Source organism: Centruroides vittatus, unplaced genomic scaffold (genome assembly GCF_030686945.1).
Source record: "Centruroides vittatus isolate TY-2023 unplaced genomic scaffold, ASM3068694v2 scaffold_435, whole genome shotgun sequence".
In the NCBI taxonomy this organism is placed as follows: domain Eukaryota; kingdom Metazoa; phylum Arthropoda; class Arachnida; order Scorpiones; family Buthidae; genus Centruroides; species Centruroides vittatus.
Genome location: NW_027122708.1, coordinates 3,020,362 through 3,046,973, shown reverse-complemented (window position 1 = coordinate 3,046,973; position 26,612 = coordinate 3,020,362). Strand labels below are relative to the sequence as shown.

Genomic DNA, 26,612 nt, shown 5'->3' with positions numbered 1-26,612 from the left:
CCGTTTTATAAGAAAAACGTTTATCTCGAAACTAAAACGAGACAAACCGATCCGAAATCAGTCGATAAGTACGATAAAACTATCTCTTTTGTAAAGAAATGGCGAATGGCAGAGTCTGCCTTTCCTTCGATATTTTCCTATGATATCCGAAACGTCCACTCATCCTTTTCGTAACGTCGTGGAGTTGAGAGCGTTGGAAACAAATATGAGGACTAAGTCTTCCAGTGATTCCCTGGTACGTGTACTATTTTTATATTATTAATCGAGATAGCCGAAGTCGCCTTTACACCATTTTTAGTAGTAGTAATAGTACTTTTTCTTCCACCATGTAAGGTAATTTTATACAGCAAAATTCACTTATACCTCCTTAATTTTTCAACAATCTCCAACACAAACGTGCAGAATCCTGTTTATTATACTTAAAAGTTTGATATTCGTACACATGTAGTGCCGTGGTTGCCGGATCGACCTTCGAATTTATATCAGAAGTTGTGATTTAAAATTTAATCTGAATTTTAAAATTATTTCGATAAGAAGATTAACAGTGATTTGTTTATTTGGAAATCTGCACATAATTACGTATACAAAAACGTAACTTATTCTAATCGTCGGGTTTAAGGACGTGCCAGGATTAAGGATCGTTATTGTAGAAACACGTGACCGAGTTCGAAGCATCTATTAACGAAGGTAATAAATTTAAAAATGCGTTTTGGGGAGACGCCCGTTTCCTAGTGTTATTGGTTTAATTTCGAAAAATTCACGTCGTTAATTCGTTGAATTAAAATTTGAATAATTAAAATATTCCTCTAATGTAATAGCCATTACTTTGTTGAGGTCTGGCGGTGATATTTTTGGATTATTTGTGATATATTTTGGTTTTATCGTTCGTTTGCAGAAGATTTCGAGATAAGTATATTATTGCGTGCTCTGGATAACTAAATGCAATATGTTATTCCCACACGACCACCTAATAATAGTAAGTTAAATATTTTCCAGTGGTGCGTATACCGAAATTTACATCCGGTATTTTTGAGGAAAATTCTAAACAATTTAAGTTTTACGAAAACTTTTTACTAGTTTAAAAAAATTATACATACAGAAATTTGTTATTTTTATGTCAAAGAAGATGAGCGTAAAAAATGATGTTTCTCTAGAGACCAACTCAATTTTTTTGATGGAAAGAAACTATTCTATTGATCTTGAATGGAAAGGCTTTCGTCAATAAAGTAACTTTTATACTGTTGTACTTGGCATCGGAATCGTCTCAGATTAGTTATTAATTGCCGAAATGGAGTCGAAATTACGAAACCTCCCTCCCCCCTCCAGAAGTGGGCGTTCCTTATCAAATGTATCCAATTCTCGTCTAAATTCCTTTGCTTATGCTCCGTTTTAAAATTAACATGCACGTTTTTATTTATCGGAATTGTTTTTTAATTGTTTAAATACAATTGTATTCGTTACAGTAAACTTACGAATGAAGCGGTTGACGGAGAAATTGAAATTTCGCTGTTTACTTGAAAAATTTCATTTAATATTCGACTATATTTTCCTACCCACTAGTAATCTCACCTCGAGACTAATTTTAAAATGGAAGATATTGATTATGTAGAAAAAAATGATAGGTGGCTGTCTGCCGGAGAGATCTTAAGCAATTGCATTCGTTATCGAAAGAATTTGAGAATGAGAACTTTTAAACTTTTGAATTAAAAAGAGGGAAATGTCTAGATTACAAGTATAGGAAAGATTTAGAAACATAATCGAAAATGGAAACAGAATGGTTCGACTTTAAAATTTTTCTATTATCGCACCCCGATTAGTTAATTAATGCGAGTTGATTTGGGCTTGAAAAAAAAATGTAGACAAATTCCCACTGTCATTTTCCCGTCCGTCCGTCCGTTTGTCTTTCCTTAACCTCGAAAACTGAGTTAGATAGATGAAAGACGAGACCGGATATGGAAACCTTGAGGACAGGAGGCCCCGAGTAACTATGTAAGAACATCCTATGCAAACCGTAAGTCACGTTATTTCAATTCAAAAATTTTTTCCGAAAGGTGTTCGGCACGACTCTATTTTTAAAGGAAAAGTACGATGCACGGGGGCAAGCCACCACTAATTTAAAGTGGAGAGCATATATTTTTAGTTAAATAAATGAAAAATATGATTAAAAATTGAAGCCCGGCATCACAATAAATAATTGCTCGCAGTGGCGTAGCGTGGGTGTCAGCCGCCCGGGGCGGAGGAAAATTTCGCCGCCCCCTTATTTAGGTATTTTTACAAGATATTATTATTTATTGTGAAATTTTGCCGCCCCCTATAAGTGCCGCCCGGGGCGGGTCGCCCCTGCCGCCCCCACCACGCTACGCCACTGATTGCTCGTTATTTTAATGATATTACGTGGTTTATTGATAATGTATATTAATTAGAACATATAATTCGATATTTTTTAGCCAAAATAATTGCACAGAAGCGTGTCATATATTCATTAGGAAAATTAGCTTTCGATTCTCATTTGAAGTAGACCTTGCACTTATTGTACTTTAACAGTTCCACAAACTATAAATAGTTTGCTTCTCATATGCTGTAACTGAAACGGATGCTGACGAAAAAACAAATATTTGAAAATTTTCAGAACAGTAAAATATAAATAAACCTACATTTCTATCACCTTTTTAAAATAAAAAAAATTTTAAGAAAACTAATTCAAGTTGACATAATTATAATTTTAAAATATCGGTTTAATATATAATTGAATAATCAAATATTTACATTTAATCGATTATTCAATTATATATTACGCAGAAATATCTATCAAAATACAGACTTAAGTAAGCTATAACTCAAGTATGGATTTCACACACACCGAGTTTTCCAGTGTGCTAAAGAGAGAGGATTTCGAAAATAAAATTGTTACATAAATAATATTAAATTTTGATTTAAAAAAAAAGTTCTACCGTAGACGTAAGCCTACAGCTTCGAGGACCCGGGATCGAATTCGGACTGGTCGAAAAACCATAGGAATAAAGTTGTTATAACAAAATTCCTTTTACAAAAGTTTACATTGTGTTTCTAGATTTATGTGTATAGTATAAAATTTTTATACATACTCTAATATTTATAAATTAACTAATTAAATTATGAGTTACAAAAAATTTTTCGGAAGAAGCTTCTCTAGCTCGAGAATTAGAAAACCGTCTAAAATCTCTCGTATAAATAAGACACGCACATTACAAGACCGCTGTTTTACATTATTTAACAGTATTCCCACCTCATTTTGACTTTTCCCCATGGTTCCCTTGGTTTAAATCTCTATATTTTAAAATTAAAACTTCTTAAACGTTAGTTTTCATGGTGTTCAAAGAACTGTCGCGAAAAACCACCAAAAATTTCAACATTAACTTTCAGTTTGACGGCCGGATGGCCGAGCGGTCAAGGTGGCAGCCTACCGCTCTGGGGGACCCGGGATCGAATCCGAACGGGTCGAATAATCCCAGGAATTTTTCGGGGTGGTGGTACCGCTGTTTTACGATTATGTAACAGTATTCCCACCTCATTCTGACCTTTTCCCCATGGTTCGGCCTTGGTTTAAATCCCATATATTTTAAAATTAAAACTTCTTAAACGTTAGTTTTCATGGTGTTCAAAGAACTGTCGCGAAAAACCACCAAAAATATCAACATTAACTTTCAGTTTTTCACAGGAACGTCTACTTTCATCCACGTTAGTCACTCTTACCGAGAGCCACCGAAACAATACAAAACTGAACTTATAATAGCATAAAATTATCTAAATCTGATTGGTTACAGTGTAACGAAGTCAGTCTCAAAAAGAAAACATCATTCGTATAAAAAAGTTATGCCAGAAATAAAATTTGAAATTTCATTTTTAATAAACTTACAAGTTAGTGTCGATAAAATAAAGCGTGTAGAATCCTGCATTCGAAGGAGTCCACAATACAATACGAAGGACAAACTGTTTAGATTAAATCGGTTTGTTTCTGAAAAGATAATCTAAAACGTTTTGTTACAAAATATCTCGCAATATTTGTGTCCGTGTTGGAACAGATATCAAATACAATAGAAAAAGAATTTCCCGTGCCTTTCTGAAAACCTTTTATGTGTCACTCTCTTCTTGCACAGATTTTTAAATTATTAAATAAATATGGATTGTGTTATTAGTTCAACTAAAATTTTTGGTACTTACTACAGTCAAACCTCGGGTTTCGAACAATTCGATATACGAACAAAACTTGCAATGCCGTATTTGGCCGGCAAGGTCCGTTCACACATGGTCAAATCCCTATATTTCCTATGTTCAAGAAAGTCGATGGCCCAACCAATTAACTACGGGACTACTGATTCAGAAGTTAGTGGCGCCGAGATCGCCTGGCGTCATTGGACGTTACCACACGAATCATCGATGACGTTGTTATTCAAATTAGATTACGATGCACATGCGGGTAAGATACTACTTCCGTTTTCCGGTACGCGTCGCAATTGAATTTAAATTAATTAATAAAAACCGCGTTAATTGACATCCACGATTCGTGTTTAAAGGTGCTAAACTAAACGAATTAAATAACAAATTTACTATTATAATATATAAAAATTTGTAAAAAATGTTTACTTCATAACTTTATGTATTTAATTTAATATGTATTAATACTAAGTAACCAGTTAATTAAAACTAAAAATAATAAAATAATTAAAACTCTTGTTTTTACAACGGAATTGAAACTAAAATTTAAAATAACATCAAAATTAATTAATCCATTTTACATTGTTTCTTATGGGAAAATTTGTTTCGGTTTTCGAACAACTTTTAGGAAGGAATTAAGTTCGAAACCCGAGGTTTGACTGTATGTAGGTGAGTTTGAATGGGTGACGGAACGAAATAATTAGTTTTCTTACCGATTAAATATTTAATTAATTAACTAATAAGGTTAATTGTTTCGATAACATTTTAAAATATTTTTTGTGTATAAAGTCAAATCCCTTTTTTAAAAATCAAACATATCACGCGCTAATATGCAAATTAGTTTCCTATTTGTTTACGTAATATACCGTATTCTGAAGGAATAAGACATATTACATTCTGAAGGCTTTCGCAAAAGGTATTAAATTAATTCATTACATTGAAAAAAATCTAAAATGGCGGTATAACAAAATAATGAATGTAGCTGTAATGTTGGTATACGGACAAACGGGCGGATTGGCCACAGGACATTTCTGGCAAGTGCTAGAAAGGCTGGTACTGTTAGAAATTGTATGCGTAAAAACGCTATGGTCCTGAGTTGCCAGACTCAAAATGGCCATCTTATTAAACCAGTAGTTAGAGAAGTGATGTAAGTTGTATGATATTAAAGTATAATAAATTCAAGTAATAAGAAATAATAGAATATATATGTTACAGTCTTAATGATTATAAATATTTGACATAATTTTGACTGCTTCGCAACTTTGACATGCTTGATGATAACTGACAAGTACCAAATTTTTAATGGGGTATAGGTGTGGCGACCAATTCCAGAGTTCACCCGATCGCCACCAGAGGGAGTTCCGAAAAATATAAAGACCGGTTCGAACACGTGTCCTTCACCTTTTTCTACTTCTCGTCTCTGTGTTTAGACTATTCTTAGCAAGAGCGAACTTTGAACTCTTTGTTGGCGAACCACATAGGCTATGATTGAATTTTTAATGACGTTGTAATTGTCTAAATATTTTTACCTTACTTTAAAGATTGCCTAATTGACTATTGTTTTTAATGTGGAAGTTTTTCTTTAAACAAATAATGAATTATTCCAAAATGCTTGTATTGATGTTATTGTCTGAATAGATACGTAGGTTCTTCTGTCAACTTAGAGATCCGAATTGAAATTTGGGCTGAATCTCGCGATTTTCATCAACAGTTCGGTTCAGGATATCATTTCCTATATTTTTTATTTGTGTCATTTCATCTATTGAGGTCCATAACAACAAACTTTTGCTCATGGTCAAGCGAATGAGACCTACGCTTATTAGCCCTAAGCCTGGCGCAAACGCGTCAAATTGATTAATTAAGTGGCTAATTAATTAACTAACTAGTTAAATTACCTTCATAGTTTTTCAGCTTTTCGAACTGAAGACGTATTTCAGATAATAAAAACTTACCGATAACAGGCGTTATCTTCCACGCAGGGCCTTCGGAAGGAGAAAGCTGGCGATTTTCCCTGGAGCCCCGAAAAAACTTAGAGGCTCAAAGCTTGCTTAAAAAGCCCTCTTAGTAAAGGCCGTAAAGAGTTATAAATAATGTATATATATATATATTTAGTGTATATATATTTTAATATACACATAAATTTCGTAATATCAAAAGCTAAGAAACTATTAAAATACATCGTAAGAAATCTGGTTAGTACGCTTTTACGAAACGTTGGAGAACCACTGATATAATGTAAAGATTTCTTGAATAAAATATACAATCTCTGTTGATTTTATAGCCTTAAAAAGAACGTTCCGCTCTATAAAATCTACTTCTGCGTAAAGATGGGATTCCATTGTAATTTTTTTTTTTTTCAAATTCGATCATCAAAAGCGACATTACGAAATAAAAACAATTTAAAATTCAGACTGGATATTTATACAGTAATTATTTCGTATTTTTATATATTTTTAGAAAATGATAGCATTAAAAATGTTTTTTAAATATTTTTTTTGGAGAAGTAATGTAAATATTCTAGACTTTATCACATATGTATTCTGGATTATTGATGTGAATCTGAATAATAAATATATATATTCAATTTCAGAATTTATTCCGACATGTTTGCAAATATTTATTTTATCGAAAGATGAAAACGAAAAATAATACATAAAGATGTTCACTAAAACCTTTTTTTTTTTTTTCTGAAATGTACATTTTAATATTTTAAAAATAGAATAAGATTGTATAATACTCGATCTGAATTTCATAAGTACAATTTTTTCATATTAGTATCAAAGATTTCTTGAATAAAATTTATTCCTGATGCATTAAGTCGATTTCTTTTATTCCTATGCAGAGTCTATGTAATGAGGTCTTTTTCACTTTCCCAGTTGTTATAACGTAACACGGGAAAGTACTGTATCGTGTCAAATTTGACCCTCCGGTGTTTTGCAAATCTCGATGTTTTCAGACCCCAAACTCGAAAAAATTCCCGTGTTAGTGTAAATTCCATTTAATAACTCAGAATTGGGTAAATGTTAGCGAAGTTGAGGCCGAAGTTTTAAACGCGAAAACATGTACGTCGGACATTCAGCGCCGCTTCCCTGTAAGCCTAGAAGTTTGACAATGGCGACGTACACGTTTTCGCGTTTAAAACTTCGGCCTCAACCTCGCTATTAAGAAACTAAATTTGGCGCGGTAACTTGTATTAAGTGCATTATGCTATATTGGTGGTTAAAAGTCGAGGTGATAGGGAGATAGAGTATGTCGTGTGTCATATCTCAAGCGGAGTCAGACTTACGGAAATTTTACTTGTTATTGGCATTTACGATTTTTTTCAAAAGTCCCCAATCTTAAAATTAAGCCTTTTTTGTATTTTTATAATTAATAATATAAAAGTTACTTTGTAATAGGATCTCTTAATAGGTGGCACCACACAATTTTAAATTTCAGCTAGTGTCATAGTGTATTTTAAAAAAGATTTTTATCATAATTTAACAAATAATTTAATAACTCCGTTAAGCTTTTATTACTAAATTTTATATCATAATATAATTGAAAATTATGGGACTTCCTAATGGTTCCCTTAACCTCTTGTTCGAGTGTCAGAAAAATCGAGCAGGGCCCTTGCAGTTTTCTTTTTTTCTTTTTTAAAAAAATCATGGACCTGCTTTATTGCACATTTCTTTTTCAAACTAAATAAATTAATTTAGGAAAAATATTTTTCTCATTAAGTAATTAAATTTAGTAAACTGGAATATTTTTTCATAATTTATTTTTATCCGCATTTTTGTTTCTGGTTTGTAACATTAACTCAGAAAAAAATTCTACCATTATGTAATTTCGAAATGTTAGCTTAATAAAACATATCTTTATGACTTACATTCTTTATGAATTTATATATTAGAGGAATTGCATAATCTGCTATATATTTTCACTAACAGGTAGGCCCGGCGTTGCTCGGGCAAAAGTAACGATAGCGAAGATTAAGATTATTACGTTATAGTCACAAAAGAAAAAGAGTAATTTCATCAACAAACTAAGTATTTATAAAGAAAGGTCGAATTTGAAAATCGAATATTGTAATATTGTTCGATTTTCACGACGTGTTCTGATTATATCCTTCGATTTTCATCGAATGTTCTAAAGAAGAAAAGTCGAGAAAAACCGAATTAATCTGTTTAAATTTGAAAATCGAATATGTTCTAACATATTACTTTCCCCCCCCTCCAGCGCCCGTAAATCTTGCACGTCGCCTTCTCTTGTTCTCCATTGTTACTTAACACTTCTATTGATACTTAACACTTCCATTGTTGATGGAAGTGTTAAGCCTTAATCCTGTCCCTCTCCCCGTGGGGAGAAATTTCGAAAAATCCCTTCTTAGTGTGCGTTTTTGTGACGTACCGTAACTATGTACCAAATTTCAACTTTCTACTCTTAACCGTTTGGGCTCTGCGCTGATTATTATTATTATTATTATTATTATTATCAACTCGTCTCGATTATATATATAGATACAGCCAGAAATTTGTATTAAGTTTCATATACGAAGAACAAATTTGCGTTTTCACTATCTACATATATATTCTTCTCAGCTGTTATAGAACGTAATATAGGGAAAGTATGCTGATCGGTTAAAGAACCCCCTACACAAACCTTATAGAATTGGTCCCACTGGATTTAGCTGAATCTTCGATATTTTTTAGTTGTGGTGGTCCCGATCAAAAGTCTTCATAAGAATAATGCGAGCGAGAGGTGGGAGGTAGAGCGAAGGAGAAGCGAGTGGAAGTTGGTCCATGGAAGGATAGTCTATATTGGGAATAAATGAATCATGTAAGCTGAATGAACCATGTTACTAAGGAATTGGAACGTTTTTCTGTGGGACATTTAAAAAATCGTGATGTTCGACCCATTCGAAAAAAGAAAAAGTTCTGGAATCTGAAGGCTGTTCGATTATGTTAGAGAAAATCTGAAATGAAAGTTTTTATGTGATTCGAATAAAACTTTCTAATTAATTTGAATGTGGGGGAGGCATTTCGAAACGGATCAAAACTTATTTTACGTTATGGAATCCTCACTCGAAATTAGACGTATGAAGATATGCATATTGTGAATTTTTAGTTTGAATAATCTAGATTGGGAACAAGCGAACGAAGCGAAAGAGGTGGGAGATTGGGGGCAAGGCCGCCTATTTATTATCCAAAAAGTTTAATTAAAAATTAAATCCTTTAAATATTTATGCTCAAGAATCGCTCAATACGTCTTAAAAATTTTTAAAATCAACTTTTAATGAACTGAGGAATGCTCAATAAGATGCCACACGTCAAGAGATTTTCGTTCATCGAATCTCTTGGTGCATGGAATTTTATTGTTTGTTTTTTATTATTTATACCTTATTTAGTTCCTTAAAAATAAATCGCTAAATAAAAATAATCAAATACACTAGAGCATCGATTATTTGAAATAATCGAGGCGGGGCAATCTCGGATAATCGATCACACTTGGTAGGAAAAGCATAAAAAGATTGACTTTAAATAAAGTAAAAATATTAGTTTTAATTGTAGTAAAACGGATTAGGTAATAGAAATTTTATACACGCGAATGACTAGAGATAACAAAAAATTGTTACGTTATTAATTAAACGAGAGACAGCGACGTATTTAACTCGAAATCTATAAAAGAATTCGTTCTTAGTGAACTGAAATTATATCTGTTTTCGAATATAGCTTAACATTTCTAACTTTTAAGAAAAAAGCGTCGTTCTATTGGTCCATCGCGCGTTTGAAGGAACGTGTTTAGCACACCAATGACCGCCGGGGTATAGTTTACATGGTAAAGCTGCATTCGTACAGGTTAACTTAAGGTAAGCGACGTAACTTGGCGTTGTTTATATGCCAAGTTTCGGGGAAACGATGTCATTAGAATCGAACCCGAATCGATTTTGGCAAAAGACATCTTACATTCAGCTAGTGTTACCACCCGTCCGGTTTTCACCCGGACAGTCCGGGAATTGGATCGCTGTCCGAGTGAACTATTAATTTTGTCCGGGAATTTCGTAGAAATTGTGAAATTACGATGAAACAAAGTTCTTGCAAATATTGTTATAAAGTTACACCATTTGAACAACGAAAGACCTCACACTCACTGAAACTCATTTGCCATTCCGCCATGTTACTCTGTTTATGCTGACGTGTAACGCGCAACCTGCCTCTTGACCTTTTTGTTTTTTTTTTATCTTCGCTTGGATGTTACTCCTACACAAGTCCCTAGTCCCTAGCTGTAACAGATTTAGAACCAGCATGCACGTTATTCTTCGCATTGTAAAATGACATTGCGCATGCGTTAGGAACTTCTGTTCGAACAAACCTGACCTGCCGTCCGGGTCAGCGATTTTGTAAAGGTGGCAACATGCATTCAGCCAATGAAAATTTCCATCATTTCGTGTGCGCGCAAGAACGACAGGAGGGAAAAATGGCAGCAAGCACGCTGAAAGAGGAAAATCTAATTACCGTATTTTACGGACTATAAGACGCACCTTAATTTTTAAGCAATTTTCAAAAAAAAAAAAAAAACCTATAAGACGCAACTGAATTTTGGAGGCAATTTTTCGAAGAAAAAAGTGCGTCTTATAGTTAGTAAAATAGGGTATATTTTACACAATCTTAGGGAAAAGAATTTTTAAAATGTTGATACTTGATTGACTAAAAGTAAAAGTTCACGTGTCCGTATGAACAGTTGCACGTAACGTAAGAAGTGTCTGTCTAAACGCAGCTTGTCGCATACAATAGTGAAAACAAGGCTTTAAGCTTTTCTCTCACGTGGACCCACTAGCAACTTCGAAAACAGACTCTAAACTGAAAGAAAAATTCCGTATGAACTTATTAACAGCATCACTTTCATCAGCATTTTCTGTAATGTTTGCGTTTAAGATTTAGTCAGTGATTTTTTAAATGTAAACGAACGCCTACGAAAGGCAAAGGGCGTTTTTTCGTGCTGCTGTCCAAATACTGATTGTTAGGCTATATTTTGCGCCACCACTTCCGGTTTATATTGTTTCTCGGAGATAGCTTTTTTTTATTCGTTGGCAAACGGCATTTTCGATTATCGACATCGATATGTATGTATGTATATAATGTATTGGAGGACCAATGACAATGAGTAAGAAATAATTTCTATTACCGAGTTTTGAGTAGATAAAAAATAAGGTGTACCGGCCGTGTAGTGTACCCGTTTCTACTGCTAATTTTTTTAGTATGATATATACTTTTTTTTAATTTTGTATCTTGGAGGACAATTTGCTGGTACATTGGAGGGATACGTCTCCGTCTTTTTCGACGCCCGTGTTATCGACAAGCTATTTAGCATCTCTGTCAAAGAAACTAATGACTCGTTCTGTTAAAGATAAAACCTGAAGACGAGAGGACACGAAGACATAATAGAGATCGTTTCGGTTAATCGAAAACACGTTTATAATATATAATTGTATTGTATTGAATATACTTTCAACAATATGCGATTAAGACTAAGGAATTCTCCTTTTCTTCTGTTTATGTGGAGGCGTTAGCTAGCTGCCTTTTCTTCCCATACTGACCGAGGAACTCCACGAATTCGATCTAAGAATACGCCATAATTTCCGATTGTTATGCGGTGCGCGCATCTCACAATCCGTGAGCCGCGTTTAAATTGTGGATTTACTTATTATTTTGTTAATTTTCGTAAAATTTGAAAGATTCCGAGGCATCCGCGGATTATGAGTTAAAAATCGAATTTTTTTTTTTTTTTAAATTTCACGTACAGTACCCACAATAAATATTCATCTAGCTGTACAGATGACGCACATACTTTTTGACGGGTTATTCTAAACTTAGCCGATTGACGTAATCTTCTCTTTCGGAATTTTAATTCTAGATATTTTATGCTTTAAAATCTATCCAACGGATTGAGAGATGATCTACGAAAATATTGTATAATATATTTATGTTTAGTTTATTTATTCTAATGATTAAGACGAATATATAACGAAGACTGCTTAATTCTACGTAGAATTTAATTTACATTTTTATAGCAATTCTTCTCCCCCCGAATATTTGTATCCTCTAATATGTATACATTAAATAGCGAGGTTGAGGCCGAAGTTTTAAACGCAAAAACGTGTACGTCGGACGTTCAGCGCCGCTTTCCTGTAAGCCTAGAAGTTTGACAATGGCGTTTGGAATGTCGAGCATGATTCTACTGACTCCAAACGCCATTGTCAAACTTCTAGGCTTACAGGAAAGCGGCGCTGAACGTCCGACGTACACGTTTTCGCGTTTAAAACTTCGGCCTCAACCTCGCTAATATCTCCGAGCGATTAACTTCAAATAATTTTTCCTGTAATTTCTATTACTATTAATAATTGACGAATTAATTTCCGCTCATTTGTATGTTAATTTTTTTATCGGGAGTGACGGTAGTGACTCCCCGCCAAGAAAAAAAGTCACCGACTATTTAAGAATACATAAAATAATTATAACTATTCTTAACAAAGTTCTCTTCGTCCATTGGCCCATTAAATTTAAAATGTGTACTTTGAAGGCGTCTACATAAAAATATTTTGTAAAATTCGGCAGATAAAAAAAAAAAGATACTTTACGCTATTCTTCTACGTTAAATCGAGAAATAAATATTAATTGAATGAATATTAATCGCATTTGAAATTTCTATATTATGTAAAAACAATACTGTAATTTCGTTTAACCGAAATCAGGTACGACGAAGTTATTAGGCCTATCTACGTTAAAACTCTTATCGAATGCTCTCAATAAGGACTTGAAGTAAAGATATCAGCGCGTATTTTCGCTATATTAATTATAAATACAATGTAAATGAATTATAGGAAGAAAGTTTTGCATTATCGCTCAGTTTACGTCAGTGTTTCTCAACGGGGGCGATATTGCCCCCAGATGGGCGATTTTTCGTGTTGGGGGCGATTAGCAACAATTTATATTTTGGGGGGCAAAAACAATTTTCTGGGGGCGATATAGTAAAACAATATATTAAGAATAATTAGACATTTTATTCATTATATCGTACAATAATTAAACAAATAGCATTTCTATAATCCTTCTTCCTTCCACTTTTAACCCTTTTCTGTCACGTGGCAGGAATTATAATATTCGGAAGTCCTGATTAGCCGATTGACAAAATTTTTTTCGAAGTGAAGGAGGCGATACTACGTAACGGTTTTATCGAAGGGGGCGACGATTCGTTACAGGTTGAGAAACACTGGTTTACGTGATGCCACGAAGTCAGTAAAAGGAGTCTGACGTATCGATATCGAAGTTGGTGACTCGGAAACAAATATCAGTTTCTGAAATGTATAGTTAATACTTAAACGGATATTGGATAGAATATATAATTCATCTCCTATAATATTCCAATATATATGTCGTAAGTACATTTTTCCCATTCTAAACTTGTATATAAAATAGTTTTAACTAACTTTTACAATTATATTTTAACCCTCTTCATATTTCAATACGATTTACTATTTTTCATATGTAGAAAATCTCTGGGTCTGTCCGTTCACTCTGTCATATATCTCGCAAACTTGAATTTGAATTATTATATTCAATTTGTTCGTACGTTCGTTCGTCGGTCCGTATGATTTAACGGAAACCAAAATAGATGGCTAAACTGGTTTCATTATTAGTAGACGACCACTTCTATATCATCGATATAACAAATTAAGTTAAAAGCTTAAAAAAATATCATTCGACTCTTGTAATTCTAGAAATTTTCCTGCAGACTATATACGAAGTTTTTAAACTATTTCCCCCCTTACTCACTTGTTGGCCCATTTGGAAAAATAGGAAATAAAATTAAATAACTTATTCAATCATTTCTAAAAGGAAGAAAACAAAATCCTTATTTTAAACGGGGAAAAAAAAACCTAAGGTAACGCATATTTCTAAATAATTAACACTACCATAAAACTGTCTAAATTCGGTAAATATATTTGATACCAAACATCTATTTAACGTTTTTCCCCTTATAAGACTACATTACAAAAAAAAAAAAAAAAAAAAAAAAAAAAAATATTGCTAAAAATATGAATTTATAACAATTGTAAATAGATATATTTCATAAAATAATTTCCACGAGTAATTTTAACATTGAAATCTAATTTACTGTACTGAACAGATTTGAAAATTGAAGAAATGATAGCGGATTCTTAGCATATTCAAGGCCACCCAAAGGGTAATGCAAATCAAATTATATTAAAAGAAGTAAACGCATAAGCAATGCATAGAGACCCCTAGTTCCTCGAGGCCCAGGGCAATTGGCTTCGTTTGCTCCCCTCTCTGGGCATCCCCCAGCATACTACTAATTGTCTTCGGACATAGATAAAGAAATATTTATCATCGCGTATACGATGATGTGTATATTAAATTTTTTCTTAACTTTTTGTTCCTAAGACAGAGGTGTAATCACATGAAATATGCATTCAATAGGAACCTGCAAAAGAAGATCCAGGAGCAAATCTTGGTGAATTTTTGATTCGCGTAACGAAGTAAACAATACCTGGGTGTTATTGTTTTAGTTATTATTAATTAAAATAAACTATATGGACTTTAAACATTTTAATTTCGCTACATTTTTACGTTGTTTATCTTTTATTTTAAAATAAATTACTGTATTATTATTTTAAATAAGATTATGACCGCCTTTCTAGATCCCTTTGTTATAAGATATAAATTACGAACGTTGTTTTAAAATTGTCCAAATGATTAATTATTATTATTTTTCTCCCGAGTTCTTGAAGAATCCAAGTCTCGTCCAATTCGATCCTATATGATTTCTAATCATTAATTTGCTCAGTGCATCAACTCGCATTCTTCAAACATACCGACTAACCGGGCTCGTGCGAGATTGTTAAAAGGATGGAGTTTAAAAATTTTCACACTATATAAATAGTTTACTGCATTGCGTTACTTATATTTAGACAGAGGAGGAACTAAACAGCTACAAAATAAATACAAGCCGTTTTATACAATATACTGTTTAGCGACACTTTTCTGTTTGAATCGCCAAAAGAGTTAACCCTGCGTGTAACCTCCTTTGCGAATTAATCAATCAATATGAATCGGCTTCAATTTTAGGTGTTCTCGAATGGTCTGCTCAACTGAAACCAACCGTATAAATGTGCTGAAAAAATTCAGTCAAATTGTTTTGAAATGTCGGATAAAAATGAATGGATTTATTGTACACGTGTCCAAAACTTAAGGACGACGGCGTCTGTACACGAGTACAGAGAACTGTAGACGAATGCAGACAAATATGGCAAGACTGTATTACTCGACGTCTAACACGGGTAATACACAACTTGCAGGATTTTACAAATCAAAGCGACAAAAGGAAGTCTTTAGTGAAAAAGATAGGTACGGCAGTCTGACATTGTGGAGAATTGATAGAAAGTTCTAGCCAATACCCAGGCAGACAGACTTTCAGTGAGGAATATGTCCATGACGAACTGCAGTGCAGCACTCATCAGTGTTGGTGACGAGTCTGCCATCGCCGCCAGCAATTGTGTTCGTTCTTAAATTTTGACAAGTGTGTAAGTATGATTACGTCCCTCATAGTAATTTGGTTACATATTAATCTGAAACAAAATAGTTTAAGTTTTTACTATCAATGCGTTTATCCCCCACATAAGTACACGCGATTAATAAAAACTCCTAGCATATCAACATTTATTCAACCATAAACAGCCTCTGCTACATACTCATAATCTTGAAATAATGCAAATGATTTAAATTACGATTTGAAATCTTTTCACGTATAAATTTTAGTTCATTATTAGAGCTTACTAAAAGTTCTATTACAGAAATGTTTGTGTTTGAAATAATTAAATTCGTATACTTTGCTTCCAGTTGATGAATCGAGAAGTAAGAGAAATGAATCCTCGTTATCGATATCTAATGACAGTCAGCGGCGAGACATTCGCTGCTTATTCGTCCGCTCGTCAGATAACGGAAAGTTCTCCGCCATGTTGCGCGGTGGGAGAACACGTGTTGACTTCTACCAATCGAGATTTTCTCGCTCGTAGCCTCAGCATTAACAGCATCGTCGACGTGGATGTAGGTATCACTAATCGGCCTTTACGGCGGTATTAATTATTTAAAAAACACACGTTTCTGAATAGATCAACGATATAAGCGGAAACGAAGAGATGTTGGCAACTACTTACTCACTCCGAAGATGCAAAAAAGCTGTACTTCAACCGTACACGTGGCTGTTGCTGTTGGTGAGTGACGGATAATCGATCGTATACGCAATTCGATTTTCCATATTTTTGAAAAACTTTCTTTCCAGATTGGTTGGAGAGCGTACGGAAAAGAAAGAGTAGTGAGATATCCTCTAATTTGGCAGATTATTAATATACTCTACCCCATTTTTGTCATAGTCATTTTCTTGTATACAAATATCATGCAAGCAATTACTTGCCACGGGAAGTTAAATCCTAAAACGGATACAGTAAGTAATATCTGCATTAACACTATATAAAATACGTGCACGATCACGTCATTATTAATTGTAGGTTCCCGCGACTACAGTCCCCGCGACGACAAAACACCCTTACATGCCGTTTTTCTATATCAATGGACAAGCGAAAGCGACGTCGGCAGAAGAATGTAGCCACATCATCATCACGTATATTGTTCCCAGTATTCTTCATTTTATAGCTTTCATGTACGGATTTCATTACTTCAGGATACAAGAAAACGAACAGTTGTATTCTTTAATGGAAAGGGTATGTGGAATATTGATTATATTATTAAAATATTTACTACAGATACTTCTGTAATTGTAGGTATTCGTTCAAGCCCAGACCGCTGCCGGTATGCAAGATGTATTAATCAGAAATTCCAGGTTGAATGTTTAACTATTTAATTTAGAAATTACATTTTAAATTGTTAAAACATTATATATATATATTGCTTTTTATTAGATTGTTCTTACTAGCAGCCGTAATTTGGTTAATTGCCAACATTGGATTAGAAATTCTCTATTCGTTTGCATTCGAATCGCTATCGTCGTCATTTATTCAACATCTAAATATCGAAAAGTATATCTTTTTTATTTTTAATTTGAATTTTAAATAGAAAAACATTTAAATTAAATTAATTTTTAGCGAATCGGTTCGATACATCCTGATCGTTTTGAGATTTTTGGGACTAATCCTCACTCAAGGAGTTAACGTTGCAGTTATTATAAATTATTGCACTCAATGCGAAATGCTGGTTATGCATATTCGTGGAATTTGCCTTCATCTTCACGAAAAGACACTCGATATAAAGAATGCTATGCATGTGAGAATCCAGTTAATTAATTACGTTTATTATTAATTCACTAATATCTTTGGTATTATTACTACAGGAAATTCTAGGTATAAAGGAGTTTATAAGCCTATTAAACGGCACACTGGGAAAGATGACTGCTTTGTGCATTATCGGTTTCACCGAATTAATTTTTATAGGTAAATGATTCGAGTAACAAAAAATTGTATGCAGATTTTTTCATTAACTTATACTTTTAGGATTTGGATTACTCCTATGCAATCAAGTACATAAAGCCACCGTATGGTCTTATAGAGTAACTTTTGTCATCGTATGGATTGTCGCTTCGTTATTTCCTATTATACAGGTAGTTTTGTCGCATAAGTCTGGTCCCATATAGGAATTATGTTTATACTTTTAGACTCTGAGTAAGTAGGTACGAATTAAAGTTATTTTGATGCTAGTACCGCCAATTTTGGACGTAACTAGGCGGATGCAACGAGAGCGCAGGCACAGGGCGAAAGGGGATCTGAAGTGGGGTATCAGAATTATATTAATTTTGAAATTTTTCCGCAGTGGGGTCAGATTAGGTAACGTTTTTGTTTAAAGTTAGATCCTCGAGATGTTCCAATTTTTAGGTCTCTATTTTTCGCAAACTTTCAGTCTGTCATCGATTACTGTCTGTCTGATCCAGTGTTGTACCTCTACTCCACAAGGTTTCTTCTGAGAGACAAACATTGTAACCTCCCCTTCTTCAGTTTCGCTTCTGGGGCAACCAATTTTTAACAGCAAACAGCGTTTTTGGTCGTGTTCTGAGTATTTTAACGGTTTTCTTCCGCCCCGATAATATTTTAATGAGTATCTCTGCACGTGATGTCCTGACATTCCTCATGTTTTTCCGTCCCCTGTTACCTGTTAAACATTGTAAGGCGCTCACTCTATTACCGTGCCGTGGGTCATCTCCTGAATTTAGATGATTCACTTTTTATTGATTTTAAAAATTTAGTATTTTGCTGCACGTATTCTTACTTTATTTCTATTCCTAATTAGCAGATTATATGCTTTCTTACTGGGTGTAGTAATCGATAGTCTTCAGACTAAGTATACGAGAATAAATAATTAATTGATCATTTCTGTTTAAATAATTAATTGATCATTTCTGTTTAAATAATTAATTGATCATTTCTGTTATATTTTGGCTTTCCATTTTTAGAAAAAAATCGTGCATAGGGCACCCGAAAAGCTAATTACGGCATTGATGGTGTGGGCCCTCAGTCAGCAGCGTGAAGTCCCCCAATAGTTTAGAAGACTACATCCAGACAACTGTATGGGATTGGTGGGAAGTCTGGATACAGCCTGTTAAACTTTTTGGCAGCTTTACACTAAAATAACTTGAATACGTTCCTCCTTACTCATCCTCACATCTATAAAGATTAAAAATCATCTACGTAAGTCCTATGGGGCCAGACAACTTGTATATCTATGAATTTATGGCATTAACAACCATCTTTTCTGAAACAAAAAATTAATTTAAGGCGGCAAGAGTGTCCAAAGCGGGAAGAAAGTTAACTCAGATTTCTTTAGAAATGAGAGTATTCGGTTATCAGGCATCATCGCAAATGGAATTGGATTCGTTTATTTTATTTAATAATACTGCTAAATTAAGGGTAAGTATAGATTTTCGATCAAATAAATTCGCAATCTGTTCTGGATTTTTTTCTCTTTAAGTAACTATTCGTTTCGCAGGCAAAATTATTTGGAGTCGCCATCTTACCTGGTTCTGTAGTCATTACCATCATTTTAATATTTTTTGTCATATTATTATTAATCATCACGGATACTGTGCCCATTTCGACAATCTGGAGATTTCTGTAATCCGAACACATCTCAGGAAATATTTGAATTAGTGACATTCTGTAAAAAAGTAAATAAAAATTTTTATTAAAAAAAACATTCTTTAAATTGTGGCCGAATTAATTTCATTTTTTTGTATAATAATAATTTAAGGAACAGTATTCTTTGGAAAGGTTTATTTTTCCGATAAAATTGAAATTTAAGAGCATATACATTAATGGATAAATGAAATTATGTACATTGAGCAATATTATTTCACTGTACAAATGTTATGTATCACATATTTAATATCTCTGAATTTTTTTAAGACTGTACAATTTTTATATTCTAAATTAATAAGTACTGTACATAATTAACGAAATGGAATCACTCATCGCTTTATGAAATATAATGTAAAATCGACGGGAACGATTCAAACTAGAAACAATTCGATGAAGTAGTCGGCCTTTTCCAATAAAAAAAATAAAACACAAACTGAACTTTTTACAAAAATTTAATCGAAATATGCTTCAACATCTCCATATAAAACGGCAAAATACTCCCATTGGATCAACATTTCATTCTATTCTTCTTTAAAATATTTTAATTACGTAATTTTTGCAATAACATGCTACAAAAAACACATGATGATAAATATATTTCAAATCTACACAATTACTTTTCCAAACGGTCTTGATATTTGGCAATCTCCAACTAAAATCGGATTATAGTTCTTTTTAAAAAGAAAAAGTTTCCACTACACAAAAGTTTTATTGATATCTTCCAAAAGGATTCTACTTAGGTTCAATATAACCTTTTCAATTGTTCGTAGATAATAAAAAACTGAAATCAGTTAAGGAAAATACATAATTTATGTAAAATTTCTAGATTCGTATTCTTAAAACAAAACATATAAAAAATGTAAATTTAAAACATTCCTTTAAGTAAAATTACGCGCGATTTTTTATTTTACAGAAAAATTCCTTAATACAATACTTTAATTTACACTTCGGTGTAAAAACCATTATTATTTCACTGGCTACTTGGTATTAATAAATATTATTATTATAATATATAATCTTTACCTTTATACACACTTTTTCGTATTTAAAAATAATTAAAATGCGAAAAATCAGAGACTAGTTAGTTTTAAAAGTGAAATAATTTAGTTTGATTTTTCTCATGTTACCAGTACTTTAATGTTCTCGTTACAAATCTTTGAGAAAGCTAAGGCTTACGCATACTTTTCGCTTGGATTTCTAGTTATTCCCTGAAAAATTGCAATTGTAACTTCATAGCAGAAAAACTGAAATTATTGCGTATATAGCATTATATCGTACTGTTCAACAAAGAGTACAATTTGCGACATGACAGTATCACGTGATCCCAGCTTGTTAGCAATGTTATCAAATTTGGTGCTCTAAACCTACGAAATTTTGCGAGATTTATATAAGACCGAACAACCTAGTCTTACCGAAATTATTAACCGAAAATACATAATAAGAGATTAGCATCCGATGTATTTACATGTGGTATGACTTTGAATGTGCCAGTTGAGCCTCCCGTTGCTCTTGGCTACTGAATTTCCATGTTACTGATTTATATTTGACAGAAAGTTTTATGAAATTTTTAATATAAAGGTTTGATTACAGTATACATTTTTCAAATTCTAAAAGAAAAGAATGTTGATATATATCAAACTACTACGTTGCCAAGATGCCATTATGTATTCTGCCACCCTGGAACAACGTACTATTTCTTACCGTGAGCCCATTGAGCCAATATAAATGTCAGATTGATTTATGCGTTTGTTGCAATATAACTAAAACAGGACAGTATTTATTCACAGGAATAAACAGAATACCGGTGTCATCCTTTTGGGGAAAAAAGTCATCTTAGCAAATGTCTTCGTATTAACGACTTTTTGAAACTTGAAGATTTCTTATCAATGATTAAGATATGTTAAAAATACAATCGTCTATTCTTTTCATTGACTGAAAGAGGAAACATTCAGCAGTTTGTGTGCCTGCCTGGTATCTTTCTTCCATCACTAGCAGACGTTTAATTGGCTTTATGGTAACTATATGGGTAAATGGCTACTACCTGCATCTGTCATTGTGAGAGATCTGAATTTGTATTAGGTTTGGATTCTCAAGAAATTTATGGGTAATATGGAGATGTTTAATCCCATCCCTTGCCATCTAACCATCCTATTATGGGTCTGGTGAAACTCATAAGTATGATAAAAAAGGATCTCTTAATACATATAATGTATAAGCACAATCAGCTTTTCAAAAATCACATTTACCAATTATTTTTAGAAAAGAATAAGATGTAATAATGCATAAAATTTATATATTCTACAAAGAATAACAATGAATTCTGTTTATATTATAAATAGTACAGGATATACTAACTATATCTTTTCCTATAGATCCCATTTAAGGAGCATGACACTGAATTTATAAACTTTAGTGTTTTAAATGAAAGAATTAATGTTAGCCTGAGATTATACATAACCTACTAAGATTTTATCAATACAAGATAATACAAGAATAGTTAATAAGAAATCAAAATCAAACATTCAATAACAATTTGTAATAAGTCTTTTCACTAATGAAATCATTAATTAACAAATGTAGACAAAATTAATATATGAATATTGATGTAATTCAAACTTTAATACACTCAAATAAATAATTTACTAACTGTTAAATTACTAAACTGAATATATATTAAAGTATAACTGTAGGAACAGCTTATTTAGAAACGTTTGTTGTTATAATTGTTATTTCTCCGAAGAGTAATAACTGTTTGCCTAAATTTTACATTTCAAGAAATTAAAATTTTATTTTCAACTACAATCATCCTTATCATATTTCATGTTAATAGAAAAAATATTTTTCCTATTATCAAAGAAAATATTATAAGAAACAAAAATTTGTTTTCTACTTCTTTAATAATTTTTTAAAAATTTTAATATAAAAATATTAATAATTAAAATCAAAATTTTTAATCATCTTTCTGGAAAAATAAATCAAAAAGGCTTATAATATATTAAGAAAATGTGTAATTTTAAGGGATGATAAATACATACAGACATAACATGAAATGTAATTTGTATTAACTACATTTAAACAGAACTTAACTAAAAAATTTTTTAAATAACTTTAGAAAAATATACAAAATAAAAATAAATGCAACAAACTGCATAATTTTTTAATCAATCTCCAATTATAGTTTTCTATTTATTCTAAAAATTAATATAGTTTAACTCAAATTTAAAATTTAATAGCTACACTAGCTGAACTATTTATTCTTTTATAAAAGTTATTTATTCAGAACTAATTTTTATATTATAAGCATTTGCTTCACTATCAAGTTAATATTGCCTGTAAGGCAAATAAAAAATATAATCTTATGCATTTTAAATAACAAGTAAGTAATTTTTGACTAACAAACAGGAAAATAAAGGTTAACTCATTTGTGTAATAACTAGAGATATGTTTTGCTTCTATAACATTCTTTAAATCAGTGATGAGCAACTTTTCTGGATGTGAACTATAAGTGAACTTTGTAGGCTCCAGTAGACTTCATATATTTTTTCTCATGGAGTTGCAGGCTTTAAGCCAGCTGAGTACTAACACACTCCACTACACTAAGTCATAAAATATGCTAATGATATGCAAACTGGAAGTATATACCGTATTTTACGGACTATAAGACACTACAGACTATAAGACGCACTTTAATTTTTAAGCATTTTTTTTTTTTTTTAAATACCTATAAGATGCTACGGACTATAAGACGCACCTGAATTTTGGAGGCAATTTTTCGAAGAAAAAAATGCGTCTTATAGTCCGTAAAATACGGTAGTTTCTCATCTTTTCACTTATTACATTTAATTTGAATGTTCATCACCACAAATATCAGCTTGATTAAGGTTGTGTAATGGCATGAAGCAAGAAAACAGAAAAATAAAATTACATTGCCAAAGCCCCAGCAGCCACATATTACGACCATGGGTCACAGGACCATAGGTTGTCCACAACTATTTTAAATTAATAAAAAAATAATAATAAACAACACATAATATCAAACAATATCAAAAATATGGCACAGGTACTTTTGTATTATACAGAATATTGGTACTTTTATATATGAAATAAATGTTTTCTTTCATATATAACAACATAAATTACAATAAAACCTGTTTTTGTGCGGTCTATTTTTGTGCGATTTGTTTTGTGTGATTTTTTGTGTGTGGTATATGAATTTCAATCAAATTGGTATACTGCACAAAAATAATTGCACAAAACACATTGCACGTATAAAAAATCGCACAAAAAAAAGACCGCACAAAAACAGGTTTGAGTGTATATTAAATTTCTCTTTACTGTGTGCAAGACATGCACTTATTAATATTTTGGACTATTTTTGTCTTTCTGATTTACAGCATTAATGAAATTATATAAAAATATCAATTTCACAATTAAAACATTTTAAATAAATACTAAACGTTTTAAAATCCTTTAACAAAACATATTTTTAAAACATTAAAACAATGCTTTAATTTGAAATAAATTTGTTATTCAGTAATTGTGTTAAATTTATCAATCTTATAAAACATTAAACACCAATTTACGGTTTTTTCTATGAATGATTATTCAAATTATATATATTATTTAGATACATACATATATATATATATAAATTAATTTATAAATAATAATAAATAAATAAGTAATACAACACTTATCAATAATAATAATAATAATAATAATAATAATAATAATAATAACACAAATTAATATAAATTTCAAAATGAAATTATTTAATAGCCATTTATTTTGAAAAGAAAAGAAATTGATTTGTTTCCAAACTAAAATTTTAAATTAAAAACAATTTTAGCTCCCTTAAATTTGTACACTTTCTCCTATAGTTAATTTATTAAATTTTTTCAAATTAATATTTTAAATAATAATTTTATAGATCACTTTATTTTACAAAAGGATACAATTATATTCCATGGTCCTAATCTTACCCAAGTTGGAACAAAACCCTTGTATAAAGCTAAAAATCCTTCAGTTTGAACAGTCTGTATAATAAAAACAAAAATTTCATTTCAATTTTAAATACAAAAACTTTTATTCATTCCAACAAGAAACAATCAATTTAATAATTTAGTATTTAAATTAACTACAAATGTAAATATCATGCATATTTTAAAAAATCCAGCAATGAGTTACAAAACTTTCCCAGTGAAAAAACACTGACACTAGCTCAAAGTTATTAAATTGTGTGGCACCATCTGTTATGAAATGTTATCAAAAAATAACTTTTATATTATTAATTACTATAAAAAACCATAAAAGGCTTAATTTTGAGGGCAAAGAAGAGTTTTTAAAAATATTGTAAATGCCAATAACAAGTAAAATTTTCATTAAGTCCAACCCCACTCAAGATATGACATGACTCCCACTAACTGCCAGTTTCACCACCCCGTTGACCTGTAATCACCAAAATTTAACAGCATCAATGCCAAATATCCAGAGGAAGGATTGAAAATGTTAGTTCTTATATGGATAAGGACTTACCGGAGTTTTATTTTAAAAGCTTCTTTAAAGAATTTTAGTACTATCACTCTAGTCTGAAGGTATTGTGAGTGCCCTCTTATATACAAGCTCTCATCAATGCCCTCTTATATACAAGCTACCATGCCAAATTTTGCTTCTTAATCTTTACTCCATCCTGAGATATTAAAGGTAACAGATGCCAACAAAAAAAATTAAGGTTAATGTTACCTATGGTAGTGAACATGGCAACTTGTCTCTGAAACAGTGGGGATGCATGTTTTAACCTAACCTAACCTTTTCTGATAAATTACCATAACTATTGCCAACCAAATTATTAGAATAAGAGTAATTTATTAGAATAGGTTAGGTTAGGTTAGGTTAGAACGTGTGTCCCCACTGTTTCAGAGACAAGCCGCCATGTTTGCTACCATAGGTAACATTAACCAAAATTAATTCTTTTTTTGTTTTGCTTTTTCTTCTTTGAGTTTTTTGGATTCAGATAGTCTCAAAATAAAATTTGCATAAAACCAGGAGAGTCAAATATGACACAATTATAGTACATTCCTGTGTTATAAACATAGTAGCCAGGAAAATAAAATAGTAATTGTGAAATTTGTCATTAATTGTGTAAAGAGAATCAAAATTTCAAAAAATAAAAAAAATAAAAATAAAAAATTTTTATTGGAAAAATAATATACTCTTGTTTAAAATTCTTTAAAGTTGTTTTAAAAATTTTATAAGCCTTCAAAAATTCAAAAGATTCAGGTTAAATTTGAGTTATATATCAAAGTAATAATGCAATGAAAGGACTGGTGTATCAGTTTCACAAAGAAAATTGTTTTTGTCAATAAATCACTCACAAAATTAAATTAATTATTATTCATATACATGTATCCCTCATGCAACATAACATGGTTTTGCTCTAACACAATTTGAAAATTGAGGATATCCCCCATACAATACAACTTCCAGTTTCGCTCTAACACCGTTTTGGAAATCCTTCATACAAAATTTCACAATTTTTTTACTGCAAACTCCATTATTCAATTTTTTATTTATTTTTATTGTTCAAGTAAGCATGTGTCATCTCAAATTTGCCCATGGATTTTAGAATATTAGAGTTTTCAAATTATTTTGTGCTTTTTGTCAGGTTTACTGTAGTTAAAACTAATAGGACAAGGAAGAAAAAAATTGTACTAACTTTCCTATCGACCAGATGTCATTATTATTGCTTTCAGACTTTTTATATATTAATCTTCATATTTAGTAAAGTTTATTTAAAATATTTTTAGGTAAGTGTTATTAAACTTTTTTTTAATTGTAGGTATTACTTACCTATGAAATATGAATGAAGTAATTCGAAGTATGAACTAATCACTCATAGTATGAATGATTACTTCATTCATAAAAATGACCAATGAAATACAGTGTATCTTGATATTCAAACACAAATTTTGGAAAAAGGTACCATTGCTTGTACTCGACTGAACAAATGCAACCCGCTAGAACATTTTTGATTAATAACATATTTTTATTTTATCATCTATAAAAAAATTTTTTGATGATAAAAATAAAAAATATGAAAATGTTTCTGACACTTTTGATCAAGATCAACAAAAAAGCTGAGATGATGATGATGATACTTTGTAAGAAGAAAACACCCTCATTTAATTAAAATTAATATTAACATATAATACAGTACTTT

At 31.6% G+C, this 26,612-nt stretch overlaps 2 protein-coding genes across 3 annotated transcripts in view; one reads left to right on the top strand and one right to left on the bottom strand.

Moving 5' to 3' along the window:
• The first annotated feature begins 5 nt into the window (after window positions 1-5).
• Window positions 6-19,451, top strand: LOC136989062 (uncharacterized). The gene is made up of 12 exons (XM_067287153.1): window positions 6-235; window positions 16,092-16,298; window positions 16,364-16,465; window positions 16,534-16,695; window positions 16,760-16,972; window positions 17,033-17,091; window positions 17,171-17,287; window positions 17,354-17,531; window positions 17,599-17,698; window positions 17,759-17,865; window positions 19,034-19,165; window positions 19,245-19,451. The coding sequence occupies exons 1-12, from the start codon at window positions 140-142 to the stop codon at window positions 19,371-19,373; spliced, it is 1,602 nt and encodes a 533-aa protein (XP_067143254.1). The 5' UTR covers window positions 6-139; the 3' UTR covers window positions 19,374-19,451.
• A 62-nt stretch (window positions 19,452-19,513) lies between these two features.
• Bmcp (uncoupling protein Bmcp mitochondrial) overlaps window positions 19,514-26,612 on the bottom strand; it is a 76,149-nt gene continuing 69,050 nt past the window's right edge. For both annotated transcript variants that reach the window (XM_067287188.1, XM_067287187.1), the window contains 2 exons: window positions 24,349-24,429; window positions 19,514-20,174 (listed from right to left, as the gene is read on the bottom strand). In XM_067287188.1, the coding sequence (XP_067143289.1) occupies window positions 20,136-20,174; window positions 24,349-24,429 (120 nt within the window). In that variant the 3' untranslated portion in view covers window positions 19,514-20,135. The remainder of the gene's footprint in view (window positions 20,175-24,348; window positions 24,430-26,612) is intronic.

What these genes read in the sequence shown, in the direction of transcription:
- LOC136989062 (XM_067287153.1), top strand. Translation starts at nt 140, where the DNA reads ATGATATCCGAAACGTCCACTCATCCTTTTCGTAACGTCGTGGAGTTG. An exon ending in ACAGCATCGTCGACGTGGAT is followed by an intron (nt 16,299 to 16,363) that starts GTAGGTATCACT and finishes GTTTCTGAATAG; the next exon opens with ATCAACGATATAAGCGGAAA. An exon ending in CGTTATTTCCTATTATACAG is followed by an intron (nt 17,866 to 19,033) that starts GTAGTTTTGTCG and finishes AATTAATTTAAG; the next exon opens with GCGGCAAGAGTGTCCAAAGC.